This window comes from Vicugna pacos, chromosome 9 (assembly GCF_048564905.1).
Source record: "Vicugna pacos chromosome 9, VicPac4, whole genome shotgun sequence".
NCBI lineage: Eukaryota > Metazoa > Chordata > Mammalia > Artiodactyla > Camelidae > Vicugna > Vicugna pacos.
In genome coordinates this window covers 47,174,077-47,189,367 of record NC_132995.1, presented here as the reverse complement: position 1 = coordinate 47,189,367, position 15,291 = coordinate 47,174,077, and the positions used below count along the sequence as shown (strand labels likewise).

Below are 15,291 nucleotides of genomic sequence, written 5' to 3'. Positions count from 1 at the left end.
GGCCTTGTCATCTTAGTCAACTTACTCAACCTCTCTGTGCATCTGTTTCTATATTGACAAGAAACAAACACTCTTAAGAATAGGTTCTAAGATTAATTTAAATACATATTTATTTATTTAAAATTAATTTTAGAACATAGACATCGCACAATCTCACACACGTATACAAGCAAAAACTCACTCACATATCCAAAGTCTTCTTATCTGTTCACACAAATCTTTACACACACAATCACACAAGTCCTCACACATTAACCCACACATATTCACACTCACATATGCACACACTCCCATTCAGCCACACCATTCCTGCATAGCCACACACACTTGTGAGGTCATTCAAATGCATTCCCAGACCCCTCACACACTCACATCATCCTTACACACAGCCACTGACACACATACATACTTCAATACTAATTCATGACAAGTGCTTAGAATATAGCCTGTTAAACAGATTTTAAAAAACAACAACTCTATTTAATAATGTTTGGAAGCTACATCAATAGGTACAGCATATAAGACCAAAATAGATGAATACATACTTTATGGGTTTAGAGACACTTTTGGAAATTTAAAAGGTATATAAATACAAAAGTTACTTTGATTTTTTTTGCTATTATTTTTAAGATTGCTAGGGTTGTAATTAGCCTAAAATTTTTCTTTAAAAAAATGTATAGTCAAGAATTATCCATGATTTGCTCGCTATTTCTGAAGAGTGTTTTAAGGTGTGGAACTACACCCCACATTCTTCCTGCGTGCTGTTTCAGACTATTTTACCTCCAGAAAGCAGGCTACACCGATTCCTCGTGTAGAATGGTGGCTTAGAGAAGCCCATATTGGATGGTTGTGGATCTACTCGTACTGAAAGAATGTTCTGCAATCTGTGATGGTCAACATGATTATCACTCATAGTGTCAATGACTGAACCTCCCCACTGGTCCCTTGTAGCTCTTATCTACTGGGGGTAAGGGCTCCCTGCTTCTGCGAGTGAGCCCCACCTCAAGAGAGCTGGCCATGGAGGCTTGCTACAGACCTTCTCCAAAACCAGGATTAAGGTTCCCGAGGTGGTGTGGCTGTAGCTATGGTGAAGGTCACTGTCATTTAATCCCCAAATCAAGACAATTGAGGTTTGTCGTCTACATTCTCCCTTTACGTATCATTTTTCATTATAGAAAGAATTGTTTTATCTACAAATTGATTTAAACACATATTCGAGGAGAGGAAATAATGTTCTTCTAATCCATTATTAAATAAGATTAAAATAACTTTTTCTATATATAGAGTAATATCCATTAATATTCAAAATAGGATCAACAGACATTGATAGACTAAATGGTCTTCAGATGTAACAGATGTGTGTTTGTGCTGCTAAAATGCTTCATACAAATAGAGTTATTTTTAAAAATCAGGATTTATGTATTTATTCAAAACATACATTGAGTACTACTACACAATAGGGGCTAAGTTTGTCACACTGTTTAATGTTTTTTTTTTTTTGATCTGGAATGGCCATGACGTTCCACTGAATTCAGCAATTAACAGCCTTAAAATAGATAAACAACAAGTTCATGCTGTACAGCACAGGGAACTATATTCAGTATCTTATAGTAACTCACGGTGAAAAAGAATATGAAAACAAATATATGAATATTCATGTATGACTGAAGCATTGTGCTGTACACCAGAAATTGACACAACATTGTAAACTGACTGTACTTCAATAAAATATATATACAAAAAAAAAGATTAACAGCCTTGCTATTAAGGCATGACTGCCAAGATTATTTGTCTACAGTTGCCCCTGCCTAAATATACTCTTTAACTATTAACTATCATATTTATTTTAAAAGTTACTTGTCCTCTTCAGTCTTGCACTATCAAATCCTGTGCTGGAGTTCCTACTGAAACTACTGAATCATCCTTACACATTTATCAATACTGTGGCTCCAAACTTCTCCGCAGGAGAGGTTCCTCTTCATTTTCCATGCAGAGAAGGTAACAATAGGTTTCTAAAGGTCCACAATGGGATCATAGAAACGAGTCACATTCCTACGCCTCTGAAATATTATTCAGCTGTCAGAGAAGCAAAAGCCAGTTTGATAACCAACCACATAGGTCTCTGATTTACTGGTACTTGATGATCTACACTACTGTTAGGGTATCCTAAGCTATTGAGTTTAATGATATAATTTTGATACATTTACATCCATCTAAAATTATAACAGCATCAACATCATCTTTTGTGGATGATTTAAAGAAACTGAAAGATATTCCATGCTCTTGGATTGAAAGAATCAACATTGTTAAAATGGTCATACTACCCAAAGCAATCTACAAATTTAATGTGATCCCTATCAAATAACCCAGGACATTTTTCACAAAACTAGAACAAATAATCCTAAAATTTATATGGAATCACAGAATGCCCATAATTGCCAAAGCAATACTTGAAGAACAAGAACCCTCCCAGACTTCAGACAATACTACAAACCTACAGTAATTAAAACAATGTGGTACGGCGCAAAAACAGACACGTAGATCAATGGAACAGAACAGTAAGCCCAGAAATAAACCTGCACACCTACAGTCAACTGAATTATACAAAAGAAGCATGAATATACAATGGAGAAAAGACAGTCTCTTCAGCAAGTGGTGTTGAGAAAGCTAGACAGCCACAGGCAGATCAATGAAGTTAGAACTCTCCCTCACACCATACACAAAAATAAACTCAGAATGGCTTAAAGACTTAAACATAATATAGGACACTATAAATCTCCTAGAAGAGCACATAGGCAAAACATTCTCTGACATAAATCATAGCAATGTTCTCCTAGGTCAGTGTCCCAAGGCAACAGAAATAAAAGCAAAAATAAACAAATGGGACCTAATTAAACTTATAAGCTTTTGCACAGGGAAGCAAACCATAAACAAAAAGAAAAGACAACCTACAGAATGGGAGAAAATATCTGCAAATGATGTGACTGATAAGGGCTTAGCTTCCAGAATATACAAACAGCTCATACAACAACAACAAAAAAACCCAATCAAAGATGGGCAGAAGACCTAAACAGACATTTCTCCAATGAAGACATACAGATGTCCAATAGGCACATGAAAAGATGCTCAGTATCACTAATTATCAGAGAAATGCAAATCAAAACTGCAATGAGGTATCACCTCACATCGGTCAGAATGGCCATCATTAAAAAGTTCCCAAACAGTGAATGCTGGAGAGGCTGTGGAGAAAAGGGAACTCTCCTCCTACACTGTTGGTAGGAATGTAATTTGGTGTAACCACTATGGAAAACAGTATGGAGATTCCTTAAGAAAACTAAAAAAACTTACCATATGATCCAGCAATCCCATTCCTGGACATATATCCAGAGAGAACTCTAATTCAAAAAGATACATGCACCCCAACGTTCATAGCAGCACTATTTACAATAGCTAAGACATGGAAGCAACCTAAATGTTCATCAACAGATGATTGGATAAAGCAGTTGTGGTGTATATGTCTATATACATCTCTCTATATATGTGTAAATATCCATATATATCCAGAGAGATATATATAGATATATATATCTATATCCACACACACACAATGGAATACTACTCAAACATAAAAAAGAATGAAATAATGCATTTGCAGCAACACAGATGGACTTAGAAATTATACTGAGTGAAGTAAGTCAGACAAAGACAAATATCATATGATATCACTTATGTGGAATCTAAAAAAGTGACACAAATGAACCTATTTACAAAACAGAAACAGATTGACAGATACAGAAAATAAACTGATGGTTATCAAAGGGGAAAGGGCAGGGAGGAATAAATTAGGAGTTTGGGATTAGCAAATACAAACTACTATATACAAAATATATAAACAACAAGATCCTACTGCATAGCCCAGGGAACTACATTGAATAGCTTGTAATAACCTATAATGAAAAAGAATATATGTACATATATATAATTGAATCACTATGCTTTACACCAGAAACTAATGCAACATTGTAAATCAACAATACTTCAATAAAAAAATCTTTGTGAATTGGTAGGTATGTGTACATGTAAATAATACGGCCATGTGTCTTCTTTCTAAATTTTATCATCAGAAATATGAAGTATAAAACTAAAAGCATATTTTTCTTATTTCTAGCATGAATATTATCTATTTCCTGTGGAACATGATGATGGGAAAAAGGAGAGAAAAATGTTCCCTTTATATGTAAATTTCAATCTGCTGCCAAAAGTTTGAAAATGGACAGGTCAAAATCAAGAAGAGAGATTGTCTTTACCTGTCTGTGATTCCACATGAGTCTATCTGAAGGTCACTGAAGTTCCCGAGGGATCCCCGCTGAACTGAAATCAGATCTACCACCTTGTTACTGATAGAAATGAGCCTCATACATCCCTGAAATCCACCAAGTGGACTTTTGCAGCTGGATCCAAAGCTGCTGTCAGGACAACCTGATCAAAACAATACAAATCAAAGTAAATCAGGATGCATCATAATGAATCAGGACTCAGTATTGTCATTAAAAATAAACGAATAAAAGAAATAGGCAGTTGACTATTAAGTTAAAGAGAGAGGAAAGCCCATTACATTGTATGAACTGCAGTTTGATCTAAAATACAAATTGCAATTTGTACAAAATATTTCTATTAACATAGGATTCATAGGAAATTACTGTTATAATAATTATGTGCAAGGATACTGATTTGATTCAAATTTTTAAAATATACATATTAGCTCCGGAGTCCTAAACATGTTATCCAGCAGTAGTAAATTGTGTATAACTTAAACATAGGCAGTTCGTCTCCTGGGATGCAAAAAGAAGAGCATAAAGTATGAAAATACGCACTGCAGATAAGAAAAGGTAAATCAATAATGGTGAAATACCCTTATGCTTACAGCTATTTGGAAAAGGAGTTATAATGACTTAGAATAAATTTATGAATGATTTATTTAATTAAATACTTTTTGTATGCATGGAAGAGCCACATACACACACATCTTAATACATTGTAATGGCTTCATGTCAAAAACATTTCACTGACTTTATTTCTTCTTTGTCTCATAAAAGAAGGTTCCATTTATATTGATTTTTTTCTAACATTTATCTAAGACCTGTTTCTAATTATTTAAATAATAACGAACTATAATATTAACCATTATTGTCTGAGGTTTAATGATGTTCTAAGTGTTTCTCTATCCAAGTGAAATAAACAATTTTATGGAGTATGAGCACATATATTATACTTATGTATTTTTCATTAATCTTTCTTTGCTGTTATGGTTGTCAACCACTATTACAATTTCAAAGAACAAGAAATGAATCAGCAACTTCCTAATTCCTGCACAGTCCATGCTAGTTTTCTACCAGGGAATTTCCATTATAATTAAATATTTTGACTGAGGATATTTCTCCTTAATGCTTTGTTTTCCTAGCAAAATACATTTACATGGCAAGTAAAGGCCAGGATTCATATATAAAACTGTTATCAGGCACACTGAAACATTGTATTTTAAGCAATGGAGACTCTGAAATTTCAAAATTAATACATTAAGAGAAGGTGATGAAAGCTTTTTAAGTATCAATTTATTGTAGATGGTTCTATACACATTTTTCAGGGCTTAACATTTTTCTGTTGGTGTAGGATATGGTTACCATAATCTGGATGTGTTTTCTAGATGACTTATTAACTAATTAAGAATGTTAAAATAAAAACCGAGAGGATAATAGTTCAATGATATTTGGGGGCAACTACAATATGCCAGGAATATAAACAGCTCTCCTAATCATTTCTCCAGGTGCTGTTTCCAGACACATTTCAAGCTATTTCAGAATAAAATAAATTGTGTGGTATGCCTCTAGGGAACAAAGCTAAGCAAGTTCGTGGTCACAAGGAGAGGTCATGAAACTTGACAGAGAGCATGCTGGTCATATTAGGAGGCCCTTCAGATTCCTGGCTACAGTGTTTAATAAGGAAGAGATTCCAAAGAACAAAACAGAGGTCAACCGAGGTTAGCCTCATTAGTCTACAAGAACAGGCATCCACAGGTTAATATAATGCAATAGCAGAGAGGCACTCAGCACTGAACCGGTTTGCGATGAAAGTTCTAAAATACGAAGATTTCTGGGGAATACTTCATGCTGAATTAATGGATGGCTCCATTACTAGAGGCAGGCAGCATGCTAAGCACCTCTGAGGATGGCAGATAAATTATCACTGCGCGTCACTGGACCAGAAGTAAGATGTCGGGTTTGACTTCAGGGTGGCGTAGCCAGCTCACCGGATGGATCAAGTTTGATTTACACAAGCGGGAGTGTGAGAATTCGGCACACAGTCTAGTATCTCTAGCCTGGGCTGCACAGTGTGTTATTCAGTAGCACAAAGATTCCACAGGGGAATATACCTCAATCTGGAGAATCCAGATCTTAAATGTGCAGTTTATAGATGATAAAAGCTACCCTCAGTAATTTTTTTGACAAGCACACGACTGAGGGGGAGGAAAAGTAGATGATGGTGGGCAGAGGGTGGCATTTGGTGTGGCGTGTGCAGGACCCTGTGAGCTCCAGGGTGGCCCACTTTCCCAACACGACCGTCACCCTCAAGACTGGCCCAGGAAACAGATACATCCCAGGTTGCAGGGACAGACCACCCCTTTGCACGGGGGCATTGCAGCCAGATTAGACTGACTGTCAGTAACATAACTTGCAGTTGAATTTAGAGAGAAGCAAAGAACTGATGATGCCAAGTGTCTCAGAACGTGGGGTGTTTATTGACTTGAAGATAAACTGGCTGAAGAAGTAACTACCTAAGGAAAGCTTCCCACCTCAATAAAATAGATCCCAGGAATAAAGGGGACTTGTTCACACAGCAGAGAAGGTTTATAGGGTGACTAAGTGTCAGGTTTGCTCTGGAAGGGGGAAGTGAAGAGGTTGCTCCTAGGACTCTGGACTTTTAGTGCTAAAACCGGGAGAGATGGTCACCCTGCTGCCACTGCCACTCAGGCAATTGGGGCCCCTGGCAGTCCTGCACTTTAGGGGGCCCTATCCTAACCCTTCTCCAGCCTTGCTTCTGCCCCTGGTCCCCCCAGGAGGCCTCACAGCAGGGGATGTGCCCACTAGGAACCTTCTCCTGCTCCAGTTCACTCCCAGAATCCAGCATCCCCAGCCCAAAAGCCCAACCCAAACTTCCAGAAGAACGGACCTCCTCCACCAGGTGCTGGAGGCCCAGGCTGGGAGAAGGAGGGAGAAGTGGGGCAACAGGACACCTCCTGCCTTCCTTTGGACCCTTGCTCCCAACCCTGGAGATGTTAGGGTACTCTGGGGTTTGCCAGGTATGTGTTTAGTGATTAATAACAGAATCTCATGCCAAGATCAAACATATTCTGGTACTGAAGGATACCAACTGAGAAGATGACTGAATAAACAGAAATGTCAAAGTAAACTTACGATGGGCTGTTTAAATAAAAGCCCTGAGGTTGAAATTTTATTATTGGAAGCTTCCAAAGTATACTGTTTAGGAACCCAAAACCATCTTAAAGGAGGTCAAATCATGAAGAACATGATGGAGAGGAATAAAATCCAACTTCAAGACAATGTTTACCTAAGGAGATGAAGGGATATGATCCTGGAAGGACAAATGGATGTTGGTAATATGATCTTTCTCAAGCTGCGAAATGCATGTGTATAGATGTGTAATTAAAAAATAACAGTATTTTTAAATTATATATATACGATGTAAGATATGAACAATGCGAGGGAACCAGGTGTGGGGTATATGGCAACTCCCTGTATGTTGTTGCAACTTTTTGGTAAATCTAAAACTATTCAAAAATTATAAGTTCATTTAATTGTAATGGTGCATAGCATATGTATCATAATATAAACAAGCAAAATTATAGCATGCACATGTAACATATTTCATTATAAAATAATATTATAGTAGGAATCAAATCTATCTATGGCTTCTGTGGCTTCAATGGCTAATTGAATTAGAGTATTTGTCCACTGGTATAATACTGACCTTCCGCCTTGAGCAGAGGAAAGCAATAAGGATGCTCTAGGAGAGCTAAAAGCCATGATCAAGAAAACACTGCAATGCAATCAGCCCATAAAACCAGAAAAAGACACACTTATAAGGACCATTTAACATTAGGAAAATATAACAAAATTTAAAAGTAAGAACTGAAGAGGGTGGCCTACTTGGAATCAATCTCTGTATAGAAATCATAAACGTTAAGTCAGTCCGCCTCGGAAAAAAATGCATTTTAGGTCACAGTTTGTTGCCTCGATCCACTCAACATTTCTGTGTTCAAAGAAAGTGAGAAACTACTCCAAATTATTCCATAATATTGACACTCGTTAAAACATGATGCCTGACAGCTTCTCTTACCTCCAAAATAATAGGTGCCACCTGAAAAAATCTGCTCAGGGCCCAGGGAAGGAGCAGCAGAAGCCACTTGGCCGTCCACCACCACACTCAGGTGATTCCTTTTGGCAAATAAGGAGATGGAATGCCATTGCCCATCATTTAATCCAGCGCCTGGGGGAGATAAAATCAATTAAAAGAGGTGTCTCTTAACAGTGAACATTATAAGCAGTTGGTTAGTAACAGCAATGTACATGTCACTCAAGTGCAGCATCACATCTATTGACAAAAGGAAACAAGAAGATACAGAGGAAAGGGAGGTAAGTGGGAAAGGAGTACCCTCTGTGTGGAAATGTGCATCCTTACCTTCCTTTCTGGGGTCCCGACAGAGAGAACAAAATTCTCTACACTTCGGACAGTCCTGAATAGTTAAAAACTTTTTTTGATTATTTGGCATGGACTAACTTTCAGCTTTCGTCATGTAATTTACCTTTGACAGAAAGGGGTTTAGGAAGAGCAAAGATATTTTCTTCCCAAAACTTTAGGTTATACCCAATCAAATGATTTATCTGCTCTGTACACTTTTGTGTAGTCACCTTTTATAATATGAGAATAGAATATTTAGCAAAGTTTATCAAGTCAATCATTACAAAACTACTTGAAGAGGTTATAAGGAATTGCTGAAAGTGTGCTGCTATGATGCAAAGTTTAAAAATAAAGCAGTGTGTGAAACTGTATTTACACAGTTGATTGTCATAATCTGCAAATTTTGTATTTGCAAATTCCCCCAATTGCCATAATTTCTTTGTAATCTTCAAATCAATACTCAGGGTCCTCTGGGGGTCACTCACAGAAATGCACAGGGCAGAGAAATATTTGAGTTGACTGACATGCATATGACATGCATGAGGCAAAGCTTCTTATTGTAGCTCTCACATGTAAGCCTATCTTCGCATTTTTGTGATTTTTGCTGGTGATTTTGCTCTTCAAAGGGCCCCCTAGCCAGTGATGAATTGCTGTCTAGTGTTCTCAAGTGCAAGAAGGCTATGCTATGCCTTAGAGAGAGAACACATGTGATAGGCTTCATTCAGGCCTGCGTTATAATGATGTTGGCCATGAATTCACTGTTGGTGAATCAACAATACGTACTAAACAAGGTATCTTCAAACACAGTCATACACACAAAATTGTTCTGATTGGTTGGCAAAAACGTTGTCACCAGAGGCTTGCATGAACCTAACCCTGTATTTCCTCTGGAAGCAATGGTTCAGTATTTACTAATTCCATGTTCAGAGCAACTTCAAAGAACATAACTATTGTAAATTATGTGAATTGATTCTGTGTATGCAATTCTAATTATATTCCTAATTTTATGTAAATATGGGAAGGGACTGAAAGGAAATATCCCTACATATAAACAAAAATTTTTGCATAAAAGAAAATAGTGGTTGTTTTTATAATTTTTCTGTATTTTCCAAGTTTGTATATATAATAAAAAATTGCTATGATCAAAAATCAAAATTTTCTTATTGTCTATAAAAAAAGATTCTCTAGTCCATCCTTAGGCAGTCTCGGTGTCATGAATCCATGAGATAATGGAGTCTTTCCATCTAGGAGGGAACGAGGTCTATGAGGAGTTCTGTGCTTGACTAGTCAGCAGACAGATGGAATCTGTGTCTCTGCTGTAGATAAACCAGTAAGGTTTACATCCATCAAATATTCAACTCTGTATGATTTTGCAGATCAAAGTATTAAACAAAATGTAAGTCCTCTATTAGACCTTAAAGTCATGGGCCTCTTTCCTGACATTATGTGCAATTTTTAAAATTTCCCCAGCTATTTTTGTCCGTAAGCTTTCAGAGAGAAACTGCATGGAAGCTCCCTTAGATGACGAAGCTCTTAGCCCTGGATTCATTTAGTATAACACAAATCCCATCCCGGCCACCAAAGCTCGTTTTTACATTATATCCATGACGCAAAAAAGATTTCCCAAGACTCATGTCTGATTTGGTTTGTGAAAGAAAATGACAAAGGGCTATAAACTGCAAAATGAAGAATGTAGGCTAGATACTTTTAGACACATTATCTAAGAGTGGACTCTCAAATAGGCAGCTGAATAGAGTTACATAATCCCTGACGGTATGAGATTGGACGAAAATAAATCAAATGTCCCAAATTTGTCATCCTGTGCTTCCTCTAAGAGGATACATTTAGAGTGCAAATCCTCGTGTCGAGCTTTGCGTCACAGGGACGAACACCTCCCACCTCCCCGCCCTGCCAAGCATCTCCTGCCATCTCGTTCTCGCAGCTCGGATGTGCCTGTGCGCATGGCTCCACTTCTGTTACCTCATCTTAGGCTTTCCAGTGGCCTCAGACTATGCTTCTCAACACTCGCAGTGACGCACATTTTCATCTCTGATCTACTACAGATTGATACTTTTATAGAACTCAATAAAAATGAATTACTAAAAAATTAAATAAAGAAGACACATAAAATACAGGCCCACTGACTGCACGCTAAGATGCTGCGGCAGTTACCTTCTTGCTGTAACAGTTTCTAAGAGCTTACTCTCTGTTTTTCTACTCATCTCGGTAACTAGTATTTCACGGAACTAGCGTATTCCAGGAGCGTACTTCCAGCAGCAGTGCTCTGGGCAGCTGCTGGCTAGCTGCAGCAGGATGAAATCAAAGGCTCGGGGGCATCTTCTGTCAATACAGAAGCTAACTTAGATGATGAACACAAGCCTGCCAGGACAGCCCACTCTGTGATTATTTTTTTTAATGAAGATGAAAAGTTGCTTTATTGAGGAGACGAGCAACCTGGGAAGACGATAGACTAATGTCCCAAGACCATCTACAAGTTGCCGGTTAGAGGACAAAGGTTTAAAGGGGGGGTTCACAGGTGCACAAGCGAGGGGCTACATGCAGACCACCACTCCATGACCTGACAGAGTTAAATGCACCTATGTGCCCAGCTGGCGGGTCATGAGGTTGCACGATGTTTGTGGGGGAGCCTTCAGAAAGCTCTCCTTCAGCCTCACTTGTAACGGACATCATTTGTGTATGATGAGGATTTTATTACCTGTCAGTGGGATTTATTACTCAAGTTAAATAATGAAAGACCCATTTCATTCATTTCACCTTACTTTACATTTAAAAAAAGGATCATTCTTAAATTGGATTTGATTTTTAAGTCTACAGCTCCTTCCACTTTAAGGTCTGATGGGAAGTGAGCCCCTTTCCAAGGCCACATCACAGTGAAAAGGGAGAAGGGGAGGGAAGCACTGCAGAATTTGTATTCTTTCCGATTCGTGGTATTAGGTAGGTGAATGCTAACTCTAATACACTGCTCCCACCACTGACGAATTCTGAATCTAGGGGAGGGGGCATCCTGCTTGTATAATAACAAAATAATAACAACAGTTTTAGTGCCTGTTATTCATAACAGGCGCTGTGTGCTTTATATGCATGTCGTTTCACCTCCAACCTGACTACTGTTGTTCTCATGTTAAATATTGGGGAAGTGGAGCCCGAGGAGGATACACAGGTCACCCAAGGAAGTGCCCAGGTGACCCGATTTCAAAACCCGCACTCTGCTCTGCCTGCAGGACAGACAGCACCCCCTCCGTTTTTTGGGTTTTTTTTTTTCCTTTTCACTCATGTTAAACAATTAACCTTGAGAAAGAAAAAAGCAGCCCCTAACAGCTAGGACCTGGCCTGGCGCTCGCAGGGAGGCCTTGGTCGTGTGCGATGCTGGCGGGCACCCAGAGCTAGGCCTTGGCGTTCTCCCGCGGAGCATAAACCAGCTCACAGAACATCAATATCAGAAGGTCACTCTGTCACTACAATGAAATGGGATCAAAAACATCAAGACTACTTTACAGTCTGGTCTAAGCACAGACAAAAGCAAGGCTACCGCCCAAACCACAAAAACACCAAATGCTTTCCTGGATAATGCGAATGACAACTGATTTTTTTAATCAATTACAGAATTAGCCTTACTTCAATCCTCCATCCTTCTAGTTAACATTTACAAAAAAACACTTAATCACACAATTACCTTCACCTCCTGGCAGCATTTAATCCAGAGCAAATTTCTACTTTCTTGAAACTTTCCCCCAAATCAGCTAACACAACACAAAATCCTGGGACAAGTTGTCTTAACACCTTTACAATGAGACTCTTCACAGTTCCCCTGGGGGGGGGGGGTTCTCCTTGCTGCAATAAACAAAGACTCAACTTGTTTGATTGCAGGTGTGATCACTGTGGTCTTTGGATGGAAACCGCTGACAACACCAACTGGAAGAATAAATGGAAGGGTTTGCCACTGCAGGTCATAGCAGAATGTGGGATTGTTTCAGATCGCTCTCTCGCTCCTCCTCCTCCTTTTCTTCCTTCTCTCTTTTTTCTCTGTCTCAGGCCCAAACCACATAGACACAGAAAATACAGGGGGAGGAAAATGGTTTATCTCTGCTCCTCGTATATACCCTTCAGGTACTGGTCCTAAATTACTACAGAAACATTGTGACAGCTTAGCTGCCATCACTCTCTCATAAGACTGTAACAGACATCCATGGAGGAAGATGTGTAAAGAGGGGAAAACCCTGCTGTGTAGGGTATGTTCTTTGCAAAGGAGCAAAAGGCAGTTATACAAAGGCCATTACTCAAGGAGCAACTGAAGGGCTTTGTCTGTTCCAAATAACTTTTATACTCTGAAACACTGCCAGACTTTCCTATGTTCACTAACTATATCCACTAACCAGAATTAAAGATCCACGACACCAGATAGCTCTTGCCAAGAGGAAAATACGGGGGTCACTGCTGCCACTCACTTTAGGGGAAAGTGAGAGTTTCAGGGAGTGATGGGGCTCTAATGTGAAAGGTAGGAATATTCCAACAGTGAAAGGGAAGAAGTGAACTCAAAGAAATGGCTTCCCCAGGGTAAGGCAAATCAAGAGGGCTGCCCCACTGCCAGGACCACAAGAATCACAAATGCCTAGTAAATGGAACACGCAGAAACATCTCATGTCCTGCAAGCCTGCATCTGCTGGGCTCTGCTCACGAGGGCAGGAAGCGTGTTTTCAGGCCTGATTTTCACCTTTAAGCAAAAGTAACTGCAGCGTTAAAATCATAGCAGAAATCTCAAAGGTGACAGTAAGGAGTTTGTTTTAAATAGGAAAATATAACCGAATTGTTCATTAGGTTCTTGATACCATCTGAATGATTTCTGCTTTGCCATCTATAAAGGTGACAAAGACTGAAAGCATTTTGTGACATGAGGGATTTTATAGTACTGTTAATGTGTTTTATGATTTAGACTAATTTAATACCTTTAATATTTCAAAAATGACATAGGCTGATATAGCATTTTTGAACCATTCCAAATGACAATTTGCAAAACTGCACGTCACATTAAAAATTTAGCTTGATAATTCAAATATTTGTACAATTCTGTTCTTCCCAACACAGTTTAATTTTTATTCCATTATAAAAGACAAAAACTTTGAGTTTTGAAAACATGTAGGATTACTAATCTATATCTCCACTAGCTAAGAAAAATTGAGCCACCCTTATATGATAAAATGATTTGTATCATATGATAATAACCCACCAATAGGTAATGGAATCTCTTCAGTGTCGTTAAAATACACTCTGACAACTGATTTAATTATCAGGCACTGGACCTGTGAAAGTCCTCTCCTCTGAGAGAAACATATGGACCACATACCCAGACCACTGACATAACCTACTTTCAAGTGCAAAATGTACTTGGCCTCACTGAAACTAGCAAAAATTAATATTTTAAAAGAAATCAGAAAAATAGGAATGGGGGAGTTGGTGAGTAAAGGCCCACTTGTGTTATCTGAATGTAACAACTTCGCTATATCAACATTCATATTTTGTTGAGGATCCTTATTGGCTATGAGCACAATCTCACTAAGTCATATGCTGTCATGACAGATTATATGCAAGTGGATTTAAACATTAATTTAGAGATTTAAAAAAATCATTCAGAGTAATCTAGATAGACTTGCATCTAGTAATTTATTAAATTTGCATGCCTGGAAAGTGTTCAGAAATGGACTAGCTCTGTGGGCCTCACTACAACAGCATTGCGTTGAAGCAGCTTGTTTAAGATGTTGAAAATGAGGCTATGAATGCAACCACCTCAGAGGATGTCAAATACATCACAATAAACTGCACATTAATGGCAAGCTTACATTTTTAGACTCTCATTTTAGGGAGCCTATTAATTATTAATATGACACTGATTAATTTATTTCTTTTTGTCAAGCCTGCACATCTACCTCATTTTGAGCATTACATTAAAAAGTCGCAGCACAGTACCTCTGAAAAATTATAATTGATACTGAAATTTCAGTCTCCACATTTAAGCTGCAGTGATATATGAACAACACAAAAGATATATAAAGACTAACCATATCCATCTGTATACTTGTTTTTCTTACATTTAGTTTCTGACTGTATTGTACCTCTTTTCCTCTCCCAGTCGTATTCTATTAATTTTGGTCACAGCTGCTATAGATGAGTAGTGCAATGGCATCTTTAAGTTGTTTTTAAAGATCATTTATTAAATTGATGTAGCAATTTACCCCAATGTGACCTCCAGTTGCTTGGCTTGGGTATTATTCCATATATATGAAAATGCGATGGAGATCCTTTGTCAAGAACTATATAATTTTAATGAAGAGACAAAAATATCCCTCACCCAAAGCACTGACCTAAATTAGACATTAATTTTCCAGACACTCATATAGTCTCCTTAATTATATGACTTCTAATCATTAAAATGATACCGTATTGCCTAGAAATGCAGAGAATTGCATTTGGTGCCCATATGAGGAATTTTACAGGAATCTTTCCATCCTTCCCAAATGT

General features: G+C 38.1%; 1 protein-coding gene across 1 annotated transcript in view; it reads right to left on the bottom strand.

The window, feature by feature from the left end:
* Nucleotides 1-15,291, bottom strand: part of CNTNAP4 (contactin associated protein family member 4) — a 222,802-nt gene that overhangs the window by 66,206 nt on the left and 141,305 nt on the right. The window contains exons 9-10 of the mRNA XM_072967746.1: nt 8,416-8,565; nt 4,308-4,479 (exon numbers count right to left, since the gene is read on the bottom strand). Of these exons, the coding sequence (XP_072823847.1) occupies nt 4,308-4,479; nt 8,416-8,565 (322 nt within the window). The remainder of the gene's footprint in view (nt 1-4,307; nt 4,480-8,415; nt 8,566-15,291) is intronic.